The following is a 21,862-nucleotide window of genomic DNA, read 5'->3' as shown; positions in this document are numbered from 1 at the left end:
AGAATTCACTAGAGATAGAGCAGAACAGGCAGAAGGACCAAAGTACACTGCTGAGGAGAGCAGCGGGCGAGACAGGAGAGGCCTGCCTTACCATGTGGGAATCTCCCTGGCCAGCTGGAATCGAACTGGCGCTGCAGAGGATGAGGACAGCTCCACAGTGCTGCGGTCAACCCGCTGCGCCACCAGGGAGGCCCTTATAATTCTTTTTAAAACTAGAATCACATATTCTTTGTTATTCATTTCTCAGTAGAAATTACCGTTTATTCCTACACACCAGCCTTGATCTCCACTCTGAAATTTTGATTCACGATATGATGTTGTCACCTATTTATCTTTTTAAATTAAAGAATTAATGTAATTAAGTCCAATTTCATTTGTACTCCTGCCTAAAGAAACAAGTCAAATAATAAATTGAATATTTGAAACAAAGGTGGAGGGGTTACATGTAGGGAAAAGTAAAAAGTCAGGGTTGGCAAGAAAATCCCTGATAAAGAGAGGTGGCACTCTATATAGAGTCAGTGCTACTGTATCCACCTACCCTGGGATTTCCAGAGAGTAGGATGATGATGGTACCTTCATTAATAATCTGTTATTTACTGAGTAGAGACTCTTGGTTTGAAAGTTTGTAATGTGAAAAGTCCTAATTCTAAAATAAATTCCATCTCATACATGTTTCTCACAGTAGCTAGTGTACCATTTATAATTGAGGTTTACACTTTGCATTCCTTTTGGAGAGGTAAAGACTGGCTTTCTTTTTTGAGATAGCTGTGAAAAAAATTTTGATCAATTTATGTATTTTTCCTCTTAATTCCTCTCCCTCCATCGCTCCAGTATATGGTATCAATCTAGTCTTTATTATGTAAAATAGAACTATGTAATATAGGATGCTTTGGAATTCATTTAAAATTGACAACAGTACTATGTAAGAAATGTGTGCCTTTTCATCCAGGAATGTAGTGTTAAGGATGAGTCTATGAAACTTGAAAGAAACAACAGTGAGAAGGCAGATGGACTAATAAAAGGTAAACTTTAATTTTGAACATGACCCCATATTTGATTTAGATATTTCCAACTCAGTGATTTAAATCTAGCTCCCACCTTGTATTATATGAGTATTTTGGGTCTCTCTGAAGAATCTCATGAGTCCTGGTAGGAAAAAAATTTCATCACGGAGGTGATGATGAAATTGGGCATTCGGATACCAGTTGAGAAGCTGAGAAAGAGCTGGTTGATGTGGAAGAAATCCCTTGAAGAACAACTTAAAAAAAAATCAGTGTTATTCTGGAATCTTACTTTATTTATAATGTAATGTGCATGGATAACAGCATATAAGGCGAACAGAATAGGTTGGAGTCAAATTTTGAAGTCAGAAGGAAGGAAAAGGGATCTCTGGATTTAGCAGTTATATAGCTGGATTTTGCCCTTAATGACCATTAAAATTTAATTTCTGAAAATTGGTTTGAACATATTTTAGACATTTAGAATAGTAGATAAAGAATTGGAAATAAAAACTGTGTGCTGTTACTTATTTAGCTAAGTTTGAAATAGGAGAGAGAAATAGAAAAATAATTGGAAAGGGAGGCAGAATTAAGGGCTTTTTTTTGTTTGTTTTAAGAAAAACCATGGATTCAGATGAGATTTTGGTGCAATGAAGAGAATAATTAAGAACAGGAGGGAATTGGTATGATTAGTTGGAATTAAAAGGAAAGGAAATGAGATTGAGAATAACTAGGTAATTGATAGAATTAAAAAGTACAAATATTGGGAATTTTTTATAAAAGGTGATACCTTCTTCTAAATTGTGGTCAGTCATTATCTTGGAATATAAGGAATTCAAAATCTAGGCAAAAGATCCAGTGTAGTTTAGATTATTCTAGTGAGCGGATAAGGAAGTTGTATGGTAACGTGTAAGAGTTGCTAAGTGGCATAGGCAACAGCTGAAATTTGAAAATGTAAAGTCAGATTATTGCTTGTTTCCCCATTGTTCATTTTTTCCCTAGCAACCCTGAGCTGCCTTGGTCCAGCAGGAAATTCAGTGTGACTATTGGTTGAAATGACTACAGGGGGAAAAGACTGGGTACAAAAATTTATACTTTTTGGCATTAAAAAAAATAGTAGGTTAGGAAATAGTAGCTGGCTGATTCAATGAAGGAAGAGGAGTGAGTTATTAAGAAAGTTGAATTATTGCATTGAAAAACCAAGGATATTAGGGGACAATTCATTTATACTCTATTTGTCCTTTTCTTTAAAATAGAAGGCTCTAGATGTAGTGGAGATCCCAGTATTTCAGATATCAAGGAAAAGAATAAATGTCCCAAGTCAGAATTATCTAGCTTCCGCCCCAAAAGGTAAGCTCTTATGGTTTGATTGTATATAATGTTGGTTTAAATTCTTTCTTGAGATTGTACTATTATGCCTCAATTATGTAGTTCTTTCAGATATAATCTTAGATTTGAAACTGCCAATATCACTGTGACTTTGGACACATTTTAAAAGTGAAAAAGGGTAATACTAATCTGTGAATTTGTAATCTTTAGTAATCAGTGATCTTTCTATCACTTTTGTCTTTTCTATTTGTTTCACCTAAGAACTAAGATCTACCTCATGTTTTTTTTGTTTTAGTTGAGACTTCAAAAGGGTTTTTTTTTTTAATGAATCTGAGGAGATATTTATTTAGTGGATCACTTTAGAAAACCATTCTTTGTTCATCTCAATTCTTTCTCACTTTTCCTTTACCATAAGACATGATAAAGCTACTTAGAGTATTAATGTTAACATATGTAAACCGTAAAGGGGGAATTGGGTCCCTCAAATCTCAACTTGAATCTATTATCTTTGAATTTTACCTATTTTTTGAATTAAATATTGGCTTTTATTGTATTATATTTACCGTCAATATTAATAGATTGACCTCAAAATGAGTCTCTCTGTTAGCTCTTCTACCAATAGAGAACTCAAAACTGGGGCTTTGTTAATTGTTCTGATTGTTCTCTATCATTACTACTGAGTCTGAACTGAACATAAAAGAGGACTCATTGTTCCTTCTCTTCAAGAACTTGACTGTTAACAACTCTAAACTACCTATGAGCCTGAGTAATAGGGCACTATTAGGTAGAGAAGATCATATCAAAGAACACAGAAATAAGAATGAGGACACAAGGAAAACTAATTATAATCAATACAATAGGTAATACATATATACTGTTCTAAGGGAATTTTGCATATAGTAACAGCACTTCATCCTAAAAAGTGGATTGTATTTTTATTCTTGTTTTCCAAATGAGAAAACTGAGGACTATTAGCCGATAATAAGTAGGGAAGTGGGGATTTAGAACTAGACAGTCTGACTTCAGAGTTTAATATTCTTAGCCACTTAACCATTATATTATACTCTCTATGCACAAAACTTGACATTTTTCACTGTGAAACAATTTTTGCCAGTTAGACACTATATTAGATGTAGTTGATATTTGGTGTCATTTTCTTTTCTAATTTCATGTAATTGAATTATCAAATATTTAGTGTTGAAAAATTATTATTAGAATAGTTTAGTTTTTCAAATACATTTTAATAATAATGGTACTATATTTTGTGTAGTTAATGCAGTATGGAAGCAAAATGCTTCTAGTAAATGACACTTTCATTTGTCAAAACAAAAATTTCTCTTGAAATTAAAAAAAAGGGAAGACAAAAGTATTGGTAGTGCATTTATTACAAGTGTTTATATTATCTTCTTAATTTTAGAAGAAAAACTGCTGTTCAGTATATTGAAAGTAGTGATTCAGAGGAAATGGAAACAAGTGAATTGCCACAGAAAATGAAAGGTAATATGAATGGAGTTGATTTGATAATGTGTGGTATAGTCTGATTTTTTTTTTTTAACTACAGTGGATTTTTTTTTATTTAATTTATTTATATAAGCACTGGGTACAGTCAGAAGCACGGGAGGGTGAGAAATTCACCAGAGCCAGAGCGGGGAGCAGAGCAGGCAGAAGGACCGAAGTACACTGCTGAGGGGAGCAGTGGGCAGCAGGAGAGGTTTGCGCGCCATGTGGGACCCTCCTCCGGTGGCCGGGGAGCAGCCGGGGATCGAACTGGTGCTGCAGAGGCTGCGGGCAGCTTTGCAACCCAGCACTCAACCGCTGCGCCACCGGGGAAGCCCTATATTCTGATTTTTTAATGTGACCATTTTTATATTTGGTTGTTTTTAGGCAAACTGAAAAATACACAGACAGATGCCAAAAGCAGAGTAAAAGGTATGTGTGTACATCTCAAACCCTGTAGTTGACATTTTAAATATAATTAAAGACCTATTGATTTCTATTTCTCCAATTTTGAATTCTTTAGTAGTAGATTTTAAATTTGCTGCTAATATTTCAACTATTCATGAATGTCCTAAGGGGTGTTAAATGACTGAGACAAATTGAAAGAGTTTCAAACTAAAATCTAAGAGATAATGTTTAAACCAAGTTTAAACAAAACAATTTTTTTACTGCATTTTACTATTCGTAAAATGACTTTTAATTAAACCTTATTTGTATCTGTAGAAATTGTAGTCATACTTCATTTTAATAAGTGCACTTTCTTGCACCTCACAGCTATTGCAATTTTTATATTACATTTTTTTCCAATAGCATGTGTTCACTTGGTGTCTGTGTCACATTTTGGTAAATGCCACAGTATTTCAAATGTTTTCATTATCCTTACTATCTGTTTGATGATACTACTGTCAGTTGTTCTAGGTACCACAAACTGTGCTCTTAGAAGATGGGGAACTTAATCGATAAATGTTGTTTTCTGACTGCTCTACCCACCACCTGTCTTCCCCTCCGACCATCTCTCTCTCTTTGTCACTAAGGTTACAATAACCTCTTAAGTATTTACTTGAGTGAAAGGAAGAGTCACATTTCCCTCCTTTTAAATAAAAAAGTGGAAATCTTAAGCATAATGAGGAAGGTATTTCAAAAGCTGGGATAAGGTAAAAGCCAGGCCTTATGGGCCTACCTGGTGGCATTGGGAGTTGAGTGCGGTGCTGTGAAACTGTCCACAGCCTCTGCAGTGTGGGTTTGATTCCAGGTCGGCCAGGGAGAATCCCACATGGTGCAGCAGACCTCTCCTGTCTGCCCGCTGCTCCCGTCAGCAGTGTTTTCGGTCCGTCTGCTTGTTCTGCTCCCGGCTCTGTCACTGGTGAATCCTCTCACCCTCCCACGCCTCTGGCCTGTACCCCAGTTCTTGTATAAATAAATAAATCTTTAAATAAAAAAAAAGTAACTTAAAAAAAAAAAAAAGGAAAAAGCTAGGCCTTTTGTGCCTAACAGTTGTGAAGGCAAAGGAAAAATTCTTGAAGGAAAATAAAGTGCTATACCAGCAAACACATAAATGATAAGAAAGCAAAACAGCATTATTACTTAAAATGAAGCAAGTTTAAATTGTGTGGAAGGAGGTCAAACCAGACATAACATTCCCATAAGCTAAAGCTGAATCAAGTACGAGACCCTGATTCTCAGTTCTGTGAAGGCTGCAAAAGCCAAGGAAGCGCCAAAAGAAAAGGTTGAAGTTAGCATAGGTTGTTTCATGATGTTTAAGAAGCCATCTCCATGTGCAAGGTGAAGCAGCAGGTATAGCAAGTTATCCAGAAAATCTACCTGAGTTAATAGATGATAGGTGACTACACTAAGCAACATAATACATGAAGGTGGCTATACTCACTGAATTTTCAATATAGATGAAAAAGCTTTATACTGAAAGAAGATGTCATCTCTTTTTTTTTTTTTTTTAAGATTGATTTATGCATACAGGAACTAGGGTACAGGCCAGACATGTGGGATTTGAGAGCATTCACCAGAGAGTGGGGAGCAGAACAGTCAGATCTACTGAATTACACTGCAGAGGAGAGCAGTGGGCGAGAGAGGAGAGGTCTGCTGCACCATGTGGGCTGCTCCCTGGCCAGGGATTGAATTCGTGTTGCAGTGGCTGCCAGTAGCTTGGTAGTGCTGTCTTTAACCCCTGTGCCACCAGGGGGAGGCCCCTAGACTTTTTTTTTTTTTTTTTTAATAATTTCTTTTTGTTTTGAAGATTAATTTTTATTTATACAAGAACTGGGGTACAGGCCAGAGGCGTGGGAGGGTGAGAGGATTCACGAGAGACAGAGTGGAGAACAGAACAGGCAGACTGACTGAAATACACTGCTGAAGGGAGTAGCGGGTGAGGCAGGAGAGGTCTGCCGTGCCGTGTGGGAATCTCCATGGTGGGCCAGAAATCAAACCTGTGCTGTAGAGGCTGTGGACAGCTTCACAGCACTGCGCTCAACCCATTGTGCCACCAGGGAGGCCCAGGCCCCTAGACTTTTGTAACTATAACCAGTCAATGCCTGGTTTCAAAACTTCAAAGGATGGCTTTCAGGAGCCCATGTACCTTGTGACTTGACTTTGCATGCAACTGCTCCTACTTTCATATCTCTTCATCAAAAAAAGCACTGATACATCATGAATGATTATATTCTTTTTCTGAACTGGAAATATATACTTAGTGTTGGAAAAGGCAATTTTGATTACTAGATACTATTTTTATTTGGTAATAGAAGCTCTTAGAGTGGGTGTGGTATTATATTCCCTAGTCTTAGAAATTGTACCTATACCTAAGCATAGAGAGAATTAGTTTTCAGATATCTTAATAACACTGTCTGTTTTCTTCAGCAGGATCTTCTAAAGTTAGGGAAGATGGAGAGTTTGCATACACCCTTATTTCATCCCCTGCAACAAAAAAGAAAATGTTGAAAAAGGGTTAGTAAATATGCTGGGTTTTTTTAGCTTTTGTTTTGTTCTGTTTCTCAGTAGAAAAAGTATAAATGACAAAAATTGTGAAACTGTTTCACAAGAAGTTTAGAATGTAGGAAAAAAAGCAAACAAGTCCCATTTCAAAAGGCAGTACATTTTCATGTATTTTTCTTCTAGTACCTCTTTCTAGTCTGTTTGTTTTATAGTTAGGTCGAAAATATGATGGGAAAGAGGTCTTTTACTCCTCTCAGTACCAGAGGTAATTTCTTCTAGTGTTGTACATGTTGGGGATACAGCAGATAATTTATTTTCATGACATTTATATCTATTGATAAGGGAAATAAAATAAGCAAGTAGAACATAATTTTAAGTGGTAAATGATATGAAGACAATAAAGGGAGGATAGTGTGTTTGATACTTAACACTGAATGAAAAAGCCGACTTTTGGTCTAAGAGTCAGGCAGTACTAGTCAATATAGGCATTTCAAATTGATGACTCTGGACCCTAATTTTTGAAATTTTAAGAAATGTGGACTTTTCAAGGAAGATAGAATTAAATTCACACAAATAAGTCGCTTTCTGTTGCAGACACATAGCAGTAATACAAGAGAGAAATGTAAATCATAACTGTGATAAAACCAAAATAAATGTGCTTCTGGAAGAAAACCGAATAGGCAAAAAAAGGGAATGGAGAATGAAGTCATATTTTCTTAATAGTGGTTTCTTTAAAATCATCAGGAAAAAGTCTCATAAGAAAAAGATTGTTGAATAGAGTAAAAAGAGATAAGGCTGAATAAATTATCTGTGATGAGTAACTTAAAAAGTATTAGTATCTAGAATATGTAAAGAATTCTCTGCAAATCATTTAGAAATACACAGTACAATAGGTAAATAGGCACAAAGAATATTAATGTAGTCCATGTAAAGAAAACCCAAGTAATTAATGAACATTAGGAAAAGATTTTCAGACTCAATCATTGAGGAACTACAGATTAAGGGAACATGGAGATACCTTCTTGTCCACCATATTTATAAGCATTAAAAAAAAAAATCTCTGCTAAGTATAGGCAAGATTGTGCTGCCGTAGTAACTCATGCATTCTGGATGGGAGTGTCAGATGTCAGTTACAATGGAGAGCAAGTAGTACCACCTAGCACTCTGTGTAGACATGTACAAAGAAACATGGAAACAACTCCCCCCTCCCCCGCCACATTATTATACCAAAATATTGGAAATAATGTAAATGCTATCCAGTTAGGGAATGGAAAATAAAATTGCGTTGCATCCTTGTGTAGGTGCCTGAATGCCCTTGCAACATTGGCAGCTGTCTTCCCCAGGAGTGAGTGATCAGAGAGGGAGATAGCACTTAAAACAGAAGCTGCATCTTTTATAATTTAAGCTCATAAGTGATATACCATATTCTGTTGGTTATGCAGACCAACCCTGATAGAGTGTGGGTGGGAACTACAAAAGGTTGGGTCTCAGGAAGTGGTTATCATTGGGGGCCATCTTTTGGAGTCTGTCCACTACATTAATTCTAATTCAGCTTCAGAAAACTGCATGAAACAATGTTCATCTTAAAGAATAAATAGGAATGGTTTAGCAAATGTCAGGGGATAATCGAAAATTCTTGTGCCTTTTTCCACTCATAATCTACTCATAAATTGCTATGTGAATTTTTAATTGCCTCCAGTCGCGAAGTAAAATCTAGTGTTTTACTTCATCATGACTGGAAACCGAAGTCCATCTGCTTCATTTTAATCCTTCCTAATTTTTCTTTTCATAGAGTTACATTATTATCTTTTTTTTGAATTCATATTTGAGGGGGAAAAACCTAAAAATTGTGAACTGATTCACTTTTTCAGGAGATTCTTCAGTAGAATGTTCAAAGAAAATTGATGTGGAAGGGAGACCAAGAACAACACTGATCATCTGTCCACTTTCTGTATTAAGCAATTGGATTGTAAGTATTGAAGCCCTTTTAAAATGTGATATAATTAATACTTGTCATGCAATAAAATATATTCTGTTAGAGAGTCATTCATTAGGATGACCAAGAAATATGCTTGGTCTGCATTTTATATCTAAGTTCAAATAATTGTTAGGTGAATTGGGTATACTCAGTTGGGGATTTATAACAGAAATAAAGAAACATCAATAATACTGTCATAAAATTTGGATTGTACTTCTGCCGCTACCATTTCTCTCCACAGTAGATAGGGTATGTAACATATGATTCTTAGCATATTTACAAACTATTGTAATCTCTTTTCTAAGAAATCAGTAAGTATAACTTGGCTTTTGTAACAATTTGTAATACTTAATGAAATGCTGTTTTCCCCTAAGTCCTTTTCATAGATTATTCTCATACATTCTTAATGACTATTATCAAATTGAGTAACACAGGAGAAGTAAAGTAACTTGCCTAAGACTGTTCAGCTAATAGGTGATGGAGCTAGGATATAGTCTTAAAAATTTCGGACTTTTAGTGCTCATGTGTGTGCTTTTCAAGCTCTAGATCCTTAAACAGTTGATAATTTTATTTTTTTAATCTATCTTCCCTCTTAGGACCACTTTAGCTGCATCCATAGATTCTGGTAGCTTGTATCCTCTTTGTCATTAATTTTAAGGCATTTTTTTTTTAATTGGAAGTCTGTTTTATTTGATTTTTTTAGTTTGCTATAAATTTTGTTTTCACTTGCTTGTACTTCTGTCTTACAGCTATTAACTCTTAAGTTTGTGCTTTGTTAGTAAAATGGGTTTCTTATATACAGTAGAAAGTTGGACTTTGATTTGAAACCCATTTTACCACTTCTATCTTTTGACTGGTGAATTCAGGCCATTTGCATTGAATATGATTATTGAGACATAAATGCTTATTGCCATCTTGTTACAGTTTTATTTGGCTTGTCTTGCAATATTTTGGGTCTTCTTAAGTCTTAAGTTCCATTTCCATTGTCTTATGTTTTACATCTCTTTTTGTTTGCGGGTTCTGCTGAGGTTAGTTATGATGTTCTGTTTCTGTGACCTGTTGGATGTTCTGGTATCCTTTTGGTTCTGATGGGCCGCATTGTTATTCTCTATCTCCATGACGATTTAGGTGTTATTTCTGTATTTGTTGTTCTGTTGCTTTATAATATAAACCCCTTTAAGGCTTTTCTCATGTGTGGCTTGGCATTGATAATTATTTGAATTTTTGCTTTCCAGTGAAATGCCTCTACTTTTCCTTCTGTTTTGAATGTTAGTCTTGCAGGATAAATGATTCTGTGCTAGCAGTGTTTTTGTTTAAATACTTTAAATATATCCTGCCATTTCCTTTGTGCTTATAATGTTTCTAAAAGAAGCCTGCTGGGCCTCCCCTGGGGGCTCAGGCAGTTGAGCTTGAGTGAAGCGCTGTGAAGCTGTCCATAGCCTCTGCAGCGCCAGTTTGATCGCCGCCAGCTGGCAAGGGTCCCACATGGCACAGTGGACCTCTCCTGTCGCGCCCGCTGCTCCCCTCAGCACTGTACTTCCTCAGTCTGCCTGTTCTGTTCCCTGCTCTGTCTCTGGTGAATCCTCTCATCCTCTTGTGCATCTGGCCTGTACCCCGGTTCTTGTATAAATAAATAAATACATCTTTAAAAAAAAATAAAAGAAGCCTGCTGACAGTCTCATTGCTGTTCCCTTATAGGTTACCCTTTATTCTTTTAGTGTTTTTAATACTCTGTCCTGGTCATTGGCTTTTTACCACTTTATTATAATGTGTCTTGGTACATGTCTGTCTGGTATTACTTTGTTTGGAACTCTTTGGGCCTCTTGGATCATGATATCTGGCTTCTTTCTCAGAAATAATTTTCAGTAATTATTTTTTTAAATGAATTTCTGTGCCTTTCTCTTCTCCTTCTGGGGAACTACCGGTCCCCACCATGATACAGATGTTATTTTTCCTTAAGTTATCCCAAAAGGCTCTTATTTGTTTTAGTCCTTTTTTTCTCTGTTATTTTGTTTGCGTGTTCTCCAACATTATGTTTTGAGGCTTACTAATTATTACCATTGCTAGTGTTTATCTACTGTTGACGCCCTCTGTAGTATTTTTAAATTCAATTGTAGTATTTCTTAGCTCCATTACGTCTTTTTTTTAATTTTTAAAATTTTTTTTTACATCATTGTTCATTTTTAAATAATATTTGCTTCCCCACACCCCCTCAGGTGTAGTCCCCATAGAGTTTTCTTCACCAGTGCACCCATGCACCATCACCTCAGCCTCCCGTGTTCCTCCCTCCCTCCCTCTGATCCCTCTTCTTCCTCCTCCCCTGCATATGTGTCTGATTTATAATTGTGTTTTTGCTTTGTTGTGTTTTGTACTGTTATTTATTTTTTTTTACAATGATGTCTTATTTGGTTCCCCTATATACCTGCTATAAGTGAAACCATCCGATATTTTTCTTTTTCCTTCTGGCTTATTTCACTGAGCATTGCTGTGAATGGCATGGGTTTATCTTTTTGGATTGCTGAGTAATAATCCATTGTGTATATATACCGCATCTTCTTGATCCAGTCATCTATTTTTGGGCATTTACTTATTGTAAATAGTGCTGCAGTAAACACAGGGATATAGGTGTTCTTTTGAATCCGTGTTTTTGTGTCCTTTGGGTAGATCTCTAGTACTGGAATTGCTGGGTCAAATGGTAGTTCCATTTTTAGTAGAGTGAGGAACCTCCACACAGCTTTCCATAGTGGTTGGACCAGTTTGCACTCCCATCAGCAGTGTAGGAGAGTTCCTTTTTCACCACATCCTCGCCAACATTTGTTGCTTGTTTTTTTGATATGTGCCATTCTTAACTGGGGTAAGGTGGTATCTCTGTGTGGTTTTAATTTGCATTTCCCTGATTAAAAGGGAGGTTGAACATCCCTTACTTCTAACTGTAACTTCTTCCAATTTTCTTGGTCTGTTTCGTGTCCTTTGGGTTTTGTATCTCTTCTTTTTTTGAATTATATAAATGTTACAATTACCTTGAACTTCTCTTCAGTCATTTCTGTAGTTTACTGGATAAAGACTCCTCTCAGGGTATTTTTGCTTCAGCATTTGTACTATGTTTTTCTTTCTCTTAATAATTCAGTTTTTATGGATTGTAGTAGTGGTAGATTTTCTGATTGTTATCTTTGCACCTGTTTAATTAATCAGACAGCTGGTACTGCAAAGGGTTAGTAGAACACAGAAGCTCCCTACTGTCCCTTGAATAGCTTTGAGATTCAAGGTTCTTGCCAGTGTTGTGGGTACCTGAGTTCAGTTGTGGAATCCCCACAGTGTTCTGTTCTTTTTTTTTTTTTTTTAAGAACCCGTATACAGGCCAGATGCACAGGAGGGTGAGAGGATTCACCAGAGACAGAGCAGGGAACAGAACAGGCAGATTGACTGAAATACACTACTGAGGGGAGCAGTAGGCGCGATAGGAGAGGTCCACTGCTCCATGTGGGACCCTCGCCAGCTGGCCAGGATCCAACCAGCATTGCAAAGGCTGCGGACAGCTTCACAGTGCTGTGCTCAACTGCCTGAGCCACCAGGGGAGGCCCCCCACAGTGTTCTTTTTTAGGCCAGCCCCTTGGGGACAGATCCCTCCCCCCCTTTTTTTTTTGATAAAATGCTAAATTTTCAAAGGACTAATAAAGAAGCATGGTGGTTTTTATGCCTAGAAATGAAGTGACTGCTTATTCGTAGAGCCAGGCTAAATTTATATACTGTTACTTTGTTTGTTAGTGTTCCTATTATTTTAAATTAAATTTCAGAACACTTACATAATTTTAAGTTTGACGTGTGCCACTTCTTCCTAGACAACACTTTTTATACACATATAGAACTAATTATTATTAAAATTATTTCCAATTTTCTTTTAGGACCAATTTGGACAACATATCAAATCAGATGTACACTTGAATTTTTATGTTTATTATGGTCCTGACCGTATTAGAGACCCAACATTGCTTTCAAGACAGGATATTGTGTTGACTACATACAATATTTTAACTCATGACTATGGAGTAAGTATTGCTAATAATACAGAGATTTTATTATTTTTAAATTTTTTTAAAAAGATTATTTATGCATACCAGAGCTGGGGTACAGGTTAGAGATGTTGGGGTGGAGTGCGGGTGAGAGGATTCACCAGAGACTGAGTGGGGAACAGAACAGACAGATTGACTAAATAAAACACACTACTGAGGGGAGCAGTGGGAGAGACAGGAGAGGTCTGCTTCGCCATATGGTTTGCTTCCTGGCCGGCTGGGGATTGACTCTTGCTGCAGAGGCTGTGGATTGCTTCATAGTATATTGCTTAAACCCATGTACCACTAGGGAGGCCCCAATACAGAGATTTTAAAAGTTGAACTTGAGACAGTATAACTCAGATTTCTAAATTGTCCTAAAATTCATACTTTATATTACTGCTTTTTTTAAAAAAAAGATTTACTTATTTATGCATACAAGAAGTGGGGTACAAGCCAGAGGTGTGGGTGAGTGAGAGGATTCACCAGAGACAGAGCAGGGAGCAGAACAAGCAGATGGACTGAAAACACTGCTGAGGGGAGCAGCAGGTGAGACAGGAGAGGTCCGCTGCACCATGTGGGTAACTCCCTGGCTGTAGATGGAACTTGTGCTTCAGTGGCTGCAGATAGCTTCAGAGGTTGTGTCTTAACCCCTTGTACCACCAGGGAGGCCCCTATACTGTTGCTCTTTTTCTTATTTTAATTTCTTGAACTTGAAAAACAGGAGTTAAACACAAATAATGCATTTTTGGTATTAAATAAACTGATAAAGTTCATCATAATTTTATTTGAACTGTATTGTTGTCATTTCATTTGCTTTGAGTTGGGAATTGCCATGTAATTGTATTTTATTTTTTAGTAACCCCTTTGATATCTTTTAGGTTTGATACACGTTTATTAAATATTTAGGAGTAAGCATTTCACATCACTTAGCTCCTGACATGCAATTTTAATTTGTATTTCTCAGCACTTATAATAACCAAAGTATAGTGGGAGGGTGATGATAATGGCGTTGAAAAAATGTAATATTAAGTAGGTAAAGACCTTTTCATCTAATGTTACGCATGCATAAGTACACGTGAAATTTTTTTTCTCTTTGTGTTTTTCTTACATCATTGTAGTCCCCTTAGCTTTCCCACCACCATCTCACCCATGAGCCATCATCATTCTTTTAAATGCTTAAGAATATGTAGGAAACAAGTAAAAATTTTAATATTTTGCAAAAACAAGATTAGACTTTAGATAATATAAGAATATTTTCTAACTGGAATGCTTGGCATTAAAATATTTTATTTGGATTATAATTAAATAACATTAATCTGTAAATAAATTCTATTTTTTAATAGGCTCTTCATTATTTTTTATTATAGTAATTTTATTTGATGTGCATCTTAGTATAAAAATAAGCTTTTTGTGACTGAAATTCACAAGTTCTTTTTGAATTTTAATTGTTTGTTTGAATCCTCTAATTCCATTTTTAAGTTAAAATGTTTTTAAGAATTGGTTATTGACAATATTACATTCTTCTGATAAGAACATTAACTTTTACATGAAAGATAATATTTTGTCATATTCACATTGTTCTTACAACTGACAGTAATCTAAAGCAAGGTCTCAAGAGAAAGCTAGACTAAATCAGTTTGAATGTTAGCTAACTGCCATTTCCAGCTGTGATATTTGAGCAATATATTTCATACCTTGGTGCTTCAGTTTTCTCATCTGTAAAATAAGAGCAATGATAATACAAACTTGTAAACATTAACAACTCAAGGTACGTAGTATCTAAACTAGTATCTGCTGTGTATTGATAATATTGATAGTAAGGAATATTGAAGTATTGATAGTAAGGAATAAAAACAACTAATTTTATAATGTGCTATTTTATTTTACTGTATTTTTAATTCAAACGAAACATTTATTTCAGACTAAAGGTGATAGTCCATTACATAGCATAAGGTGGCTAAGAGTGATTCTGGATGAAGGACATGCCATACGAAATCCAAATGCTCAGCAGACAAAAGCTGTACTTGATTTAGAAGCAGAAAGAAGATGGGTATTGACAGGTAAAGCTAGCGTTACACGTTTCCCAAATAGTGTATCAGTAAGTTAGTAAATTTCAAGTTGACAAAAAAGTTTTTCTCAAAATGAATTATAGAACTCGGTAAGTGAGATATGTTTTACTTGTTCTTCAAAGTTGTATATGATATAAACTTTTGAATTATAGATAATTTGTGGAAGAATTAATTAGAAACTTGAATCTTCCAATTAAAAGCTTGATTTCTCTACTTTCCATTTTGAAACCTGTTTACTACTCCTTGTTTACTACTCCTGATACTTCTACTAGAATATGGAAGAGAATATAAACTGAAATTAGTGTTTTCCTTTTCGCTGGTGCTGCTGATTTAAAAGTCAAATAGGCAAATGTTCCTGAGAAGAAAAAAGTTGAATTTACTGGGTTGAAGGTCTTTTTCTGTTATTGTGGTAAGCAAGAGCTCAAAATTAGAGCAAACCTTAGAGATTGTATATATGTTTAACAAAGGATTATAGTCCTAGCTTGATAGTGTGTGTACCTAGTGTGGAGTACCCGTTGTCAACTGTAGTGTCTTCTGTGCCAGATGGATATTCTAATTTTATATTCCGGTAATAGAGTTCTGACAGTTTTCATATTATTTTTAGGTACTCCAATTCAGAATTCTTTAAAGGACTTGTGGTCTCTTCTTTCCTTTTTAAAACTTAAACCATTTATTGATAGAGAGTGGTGGCATAGAACAATACAACGTCCTGTCACAATGGGAGACGAAGGAGGACTTAGGTAAGTAATTTCATATTAGTGTCAAATAACTACTAGTAACTTGAACTACTTGTCACAAATTAACTTGAGGATTTGATATGCACTAAATTTCCAAAATATATCCTGTATAAGTTCGTATAATGGTATTTGAATGATGTGATATACAATGACATCAACAAAAATTCAGTTTGGCTATGGTGATTTTGCAAGGTATTGGGCTAATGTAGTTTGAGTTGTGTAGAGTTGTGATTTTCAAGCAGGATTTTGGGATCCACATCCACATTGACAGGTTGTAAAATCATAAAGATGGCAGCTTGCATTGTTAAAGAAAAATAGAAGAGGTAAGAAAACAAACTATATCACACATAAGTACAAGTATACCTCTTTTTACAAAAGCTGTATAACCTCACTTTAGGAAAGACCTACATTAGTACCTGTTTGCCTTAACTGAAAGAACTCCAAATAAGAATTTTGCTTTTAGAAAAAGCCTAAAATTATCCTTGAATATTTTAGTGGCTGACTGGTTCTAGAGTGAGTCTTTCTAGAGGCAATATCACATCCTGGAGTGAGTCAAGTGCATTGCCAAACTCATTTGCTCGGAACTGCTTATCATGAAAAAAGGTTTTAGAAGCCACTAATCTAGTTTGCAGTACTGTTTGCTTGATTCCTTGGAACCAATTATTTAACTGCTAATCTAAGAAATAGTAATTATATTTCAGTGTTAGGAAAAAATTTTCTTAAAAATTGATAATGTTCTACCCCTTTTTTCCTGATAGTGAAAAAGGGAGTCTAAAGGTTGTGGAGCCTAAAAGGCATTTCTCCCTTTTCTGAATTGGCACATAACATAATTTTTTTGACACTCATTATTTCATAAAGATTATTTATATACCTTGATTTCACATTATTGGGGGAAAAAAACATTTTGGAGGTAGGGTTATATTAACTTTTTATGATACTTAGTATAATAGCTTACATTTATTTATTTATTTATTTTAAGAAGTGGGGTACAGGCCAGAGTCGCGGGGGGAAGAAGATCCACCAGAGAGAGCGAGGAACAGAACAAGCAGATGTACCAAAACACACTGCTGAGGGGAGCAGTGGGCGAGACAGCAGAGGTCTGACTCGCCATGTGGGTTGCTCCCCAGCCAGCTGGGGATCGAACACACACCGCAAAGGCCATGGACAGCCTCACAGCATTGTGCTCAACCCCCTGCACCACCGAGGAAGCCCAACACCTTCCATTTAAATACTAAGAATTTGTCAAATATTTGGTGATGTTGACAGAATTTTGAAGTAAAACTGTTAGTGATTAGAACAAAAATGGGGGGCAGAGATTAAGGAAATTAAGGATACGATAAAAAGATTTAGTTGCTCAAAGTATTAACTTGAGGGGAAATCTGAATATAGTTGTTCCTTTAACTTTCTATTTACATCCATGATTATTTGATTGGCTAAAACCCCAAATAAGGGATTTAAAAACAAAACAAAACAAAACTTATACTAAAGATTTTAAAACAGATTAAAATAGCCTTGTTTTTATTGAATCAGTTTATACAGAAATAAGGAGTAATTATTATTTTTTTTTTTTCATTTTCACTAGGCGTTTACAATCCCTAATTAAAAATATTACACTTAGAAGAACAAAGACAAGCAAAATTAAAGGAAAACCTGTTTTGGAGTTACCAGAACGTAAAGTATTTATTCAGCACATTACACTTTCAGATGAAGAGAGAAAGATTTATCAGTCTGTGAAAAATGAAGGCAGAGCTACTATTGGAAGGTATGGAGAAAAAAAGTCATTTCAAAACATAATTTTTCTTTGTTTCCCATTTAACTAAGTGGTAATTTTAAGGTATGTTAGCAGTAAAGTCTGAAGAATAAATCATTTCTTTCACTATTTTTTATTTTATTTTTTTAAAAGATTTATTTATTTATACAAGCACTGAGGTACAGGCCAGAGGCTCGGGAGGGTGAGAGAATCCACCAGAGACAGAACAGGGGGCAGACCAGGCAGAAGGACCGAAATACACTGCTGAGGGGAGCAGCGGGCAAGATAGGAGAGGTTTGTCGTGCCTGGGCCAGGTGGGAATCAAAATGGCGCCAAGGAGGCTGTGGGCAGCTTTACAGCACTGCGCTCAACCTGCTGCGCCACTGAGGAGGCCCTTTCACTATTTTTTAAACTGCTTTTTACAAATGAATAGTTGTAGTGAATGAAGTACTATATTTCACCAGGGAAGTAATTTCTTAAGTTAGGAAAAACTGAAAAATTACGTGAAATGGCAAATCTGAGTTTCTGCTTAGTAGCCATTATAAGATATTTTTTCAAGAGGAGAAAGTAGGAATAAAGCAGTAGACAGTAGGAAGAAAAAAGTGTAATCAAGAAAGAGAGGATGTCATACGCATACATAGGAAAGGTTATTTAATAACTCCAAAGGGTGACTCTGATGTTACTGGTACAAACTCTCAGAATAATTTTCATGGGAATGTTGTGGCCAAATTGTAGGAGGAAGGGGATTACAAAGAAGTAGAAGTTTATAGCTAGATCATTTTTGCCACTAAGTTTGTCTTTGAAAGGAAAAAAGTGAGGCCATTAAATATGATTGATGGGCGAATCAATTTTTGGATAACTTTATTTGAATAACTGCCTTCAGAGGAAAAGAATGTGAAAGTGACTAAGGTACAAGGAAAAGTAAGGCAGATAGGTAGGGAAAAATGAAGCCTGGTGTGGGGATACATAATATCAAGAGTATAATCAGTGAACCATGAGGGAAGAGTCTGTAGAATAAGGTGGTGGGAAATTGAGGATGGTAGATTGAAATTGCAACCATCATAACATGGTAATGCTTCACATAGTATTGAATATATGCAATTAAGTCAGTGTGACCTTACAGTAACAGGAGAAAATCTAGAACTAAGAGGTCACAAAGTAGATTTTAGAGCTAGGCAGAAGATAAATCCTAGTTCAAGAGCATGTTTGTGAATACCCATAAGAATCAGAATGAGTAGGAGACAAGTGAAGGCAGAACAACTGAGGTGAGAAAATACCGGATTCATTCTTCAAAACATAAGTAAATGAATTCAATTGGTTTAGTAGGAATTAGTAGTTTTTTTTGTTGTTTTGTTTTTTTTTTTTAAGATTTATTTATTTATTTATTTATATAAGCACTGGGTATAGTCAGAAGCGCGGGAGGGTGAGAGAATTCACCAGAGCCAGAGTGGGGAACAGAACAGGCAGACTGACAAAGTACACTGTTGAGGGGAGCAGCGGGTGCAGCAGGAGAGGTCTGCACACCATGTGGGACCCTCGTTGGTGGCCTGGGATCGAACTGGTGCTGCAGAAGCTGCGGGCAGCTTCGCAGCCCAGCGCTCAACCGCTGCTCCATTGGGGAGGCCCGGTTTAGTAAGAGTTAATGATTGAGAAACATTATTATAAGCAAGAAATTGAGTTCAAAATCTTTGCAATGGTGATTGAGATTTCCTTCAAATTAATGTTTTCAGCTAGAATTTATTAAGTTCTTATGTTTCTTTTTATTTTTTGAAGAACATTGAAAATACATTTATAAGAATTTGATACCTAATTGGAAGACTCTTCTTTCCATTGCCCCTTCAACCTTAGAAGTAGAAGGAACTTTATTTTTCATTTTTTCTATCATCATTCATTTTTCAACAATATTCGCTTCCCCCACCCCCTCAGGTGTAATCCCCATAGAATTTCCTTCACCAATGCACCCGTGTACCATCTCTACAGTCCCCTGTACTCCTCCCTCCCTCCGATCCCTCTCCCTCCTTCTCCCCAGCAGTGTGTTTCTGAGTTATAATTGTCTGTTTTTGCTTTGTTTTGTTTTGTATTGTTATGTTTCAGTCACTATTATTCTTTTGGTGCCTAAGAGGCCCAGCTTTGGATATGTTAGCAGTGGAATAAAATAGACAAAAATCTCTCTTTCAGGACAGACATTTCAGTGGGAGGAAACATGATAAAAATAAAGTTTATGCAAAAAAAGGAAAGCAGAGAGAAGGGGAATAGAGAGTACAGAGCTACTCTAATAGAGTATTCAGGGGAGACCTCATTGAGAAAATAATTATATGGGAAAAGCCCTACAGGAGATTGAGGTTGAGGAAACATTATAGACAGTGGGAACAGCAGGTAAGGCCTTGAGTTGGGAGCATACCTGGTGAACTTGAAGAACAACCAAGAAAATGGTGTGACTAGATAATATCAACAAGATGGAAAGGAGTTGCTGATGTCAGAGAGGAATGGAGTTTGGACAGATGACAATTATGTAAGGCATTATGACATATTGGCTGTTATTTTTTAAGAGATTGGAAACCTTTTAAGGGTTTTGGACCAGGAGAATGATATAATCTTATTTGTACTTTAAAAAGATCACTGACTACTGTGTTAAAATTTAGATTGTAAAAATAAAGACCTACAGTAGTGGCGTAAATGAAGAGATGATGTTAGTTTTTAACTACATAATAGTGATGAGAGAACCTGAGAGATGGATGGATTCTGTTGTGTTTGGAGGAGACCCAACAACTTATTGATTGATACAGTAAGGGGTATGATAGGAATGAAAAAATAATTCCAAAGTCTTTCACTTGAGTGTCTATAAGGGTAGAATTGCTGTTTGCAGAAATAAGTCTATGGGAAGAGGAGAGGTTTTTCAGGGATTATTAGTAACTCAGTTTTGTACACATTGATTATATGATATTGCTGACATTTCTAAATGTGAATGTTGCATAGTCAGTTGTGTTAGCAGGCAGGTTGAGGGACACACCAGCCTCTCCAAACCGTATACTCTAAATAGGTTCTGCCATCTACTGCAAAAAATAAAACATGCTCTTAGTGTGTAAAATCTTTAATAGAAAAGAACTTTGTTAAAATTAGTGTGCAATAGAGAGAAGAGACAGAATATAGTTAAATAGTTTCCAGTTAAACACCCAGTTACCCAGCCCCTGTGGGTAAAATAAATGTCTGGCCAAACGGGGTTGACCCAAAGCTGGGAGGCCTGAAAGCTTACCACAAGTCTAAGGCACCTTCTAGTGGGAACCCATAGGATCGGGACCAGAAGGGACCAGGCAAGTCTGGAAGGAAAAGAGCAGAATCAAAATAGAACTCAAGATAATGGCTGCCATTGTCAGACTCTCTACAGGTCTCTCACTCAAGTCTCTGTCTCTTTCAAGTCGCCATAGTCCCTGGTACAAGTCCAAGGCTGAGAAGTAAGCATGGCTTCTTCACATGTCCCTCTGTTCCGTGAACCTCTTCCAGGTTTTCCCTTCATCCCCCTCACCCTGTCCGGTGTTTCCTAGCTTCTCTTCCTTGCCCTACTCTACCCTTCCTTACCCTACTCTACCCTTCCTTAGGTTGGTTTAGGAAACCTAGAACCTCCTCTTTCTCTGGGGATTACCCTGTTATAATTATTACAACATAGAAATTTTTGATTGCTTACCAATTCAGAATGCTATGCTCATAGTCTTTTCTGAAAACATAGTCATTTTTTGTTTTCTTACTCAGCTTTATTTCCCTCCTCTTTGATGTAAAACTTTCTAGGGAAGTTTAAGCCACTGACCATGTACCCTGTTTTTGTTTTTGCACATGAGAGATGATGTATTTCCTCTTAGGGCATGCTGTCTACTTTGGAGAACTGTGCTCTAGCACATGTGTTTGAGATTTGTAGTCATAGGTCTCAGCATCTTCCTATCTTTTACTGTAATTTGTAACCATTTACCATACTTTGCCTTATTGTTACAAATCTGTCCTGGTTTTATTAGATTTGCTTCTTTTGTTTTCCATTCTTTTTTTGAAGTGATTGCAGAGAAAGGAGCAAGCAATGCCATTTTTTTATTCAACTGTTCTAGAATTGGAGATACTATTTTTTAGGGGCATTCACAATATTTAACATTGTTACCTGTAGGTATTTTAATGAAGGAACCGTCCTTGCACACTATGCTGATGTCCTGGGTCTTTTGCTTAGATTACGGCAGATATGTTGTCATACTCATCTTCTTACAAATGCAGTGTCTTCCAGTGGTACCTCAGGTAAGTAAGTATGACTTGTTTACATCCTTATATTTATTACAGATACTTAAATCTGAGTGATAAAGTTTTTATATGGTCTGAGTTTAGTTTATTGTTTTATTCTGTCAAATGAACATTGTTTTTAATACAGGACTCAACTGAGAAAAATACCTGAGAATCTCTTACCAATTAAATTGAATATTAATTTTCAGGGAAAAGCTTTATAGGAGAGTGACATAATCGTATTTGTACTTT

At 36.2% G+C, this 21,862-nt stretch overlaps 1 protein-coding gene across 2 annotated transcripts in view; it reads left to right on the top strand.

Moving 5' to 3' along the window:
- The window catches only part of HLTF (helicase like transcription factor), a gene marked incomplete at both ends in the record, with an annotated part of 53,469 nt that overhangs the window by 17,482 nt on the left and 14,125 nt on the right, over positions 1-21,862 (top strand). The window contains 11 exons of one of the 2 annotated variants that reach the window (XM_084231779.1): positions 950-1,022; positions 2,255-2,348; positions 3,745-3,824; positions 4,212-4,256; positions 6,696-6,782; positions 8,642-8,739; positions 12,651-12,794; positions 14,722-14,860; positions 15,474-15,609; positions 17,189-17,368; positions 21,504-21,628. In XM_084231779.1, the coding sequence (XP_084087905.1) occupies positions 950-1,022; positions 2,255-2,348; positions 3,745-3,824; positions 4,212-4,256; positions 6,696-6,782; positions 8,642-8,739; positions 12,651-12,794; positions 14,722-14,860; positions 15,474-15,609; positions 17,189-17,368; positions 21,504-21,628 (1,201 nt within the window). The remainder of the gene's footprint in view (positions 1-949; positions 1,023-2,254; positions 2,349-3,744; positions 3,825-4,211; positions 4,257-6,695; positions 6,783-8,641; positions 8,740-12,650; positions 12,795-14,721; positions 14,861-15,473; positions 15,610-17,188; positions 17,369-21,503; positions 21,629-21,862) is intronic. The other variant, XM_084231780.1, reaches the window with a different exon arrangement.

This window comes from Talpa europaea, assembly GCF_964194135.1.
Source record: "Talpa europaea genome assembly, chromosome: 4".
NCBI lineage: Eukaryota > Metazoa > Chordata > Mammalia > Eulipotyphla > Talpidae > Talpa > Talpa europaea.
This window is presented reverse-complemented; position numbering and strand designations above follow the sequence as displayed.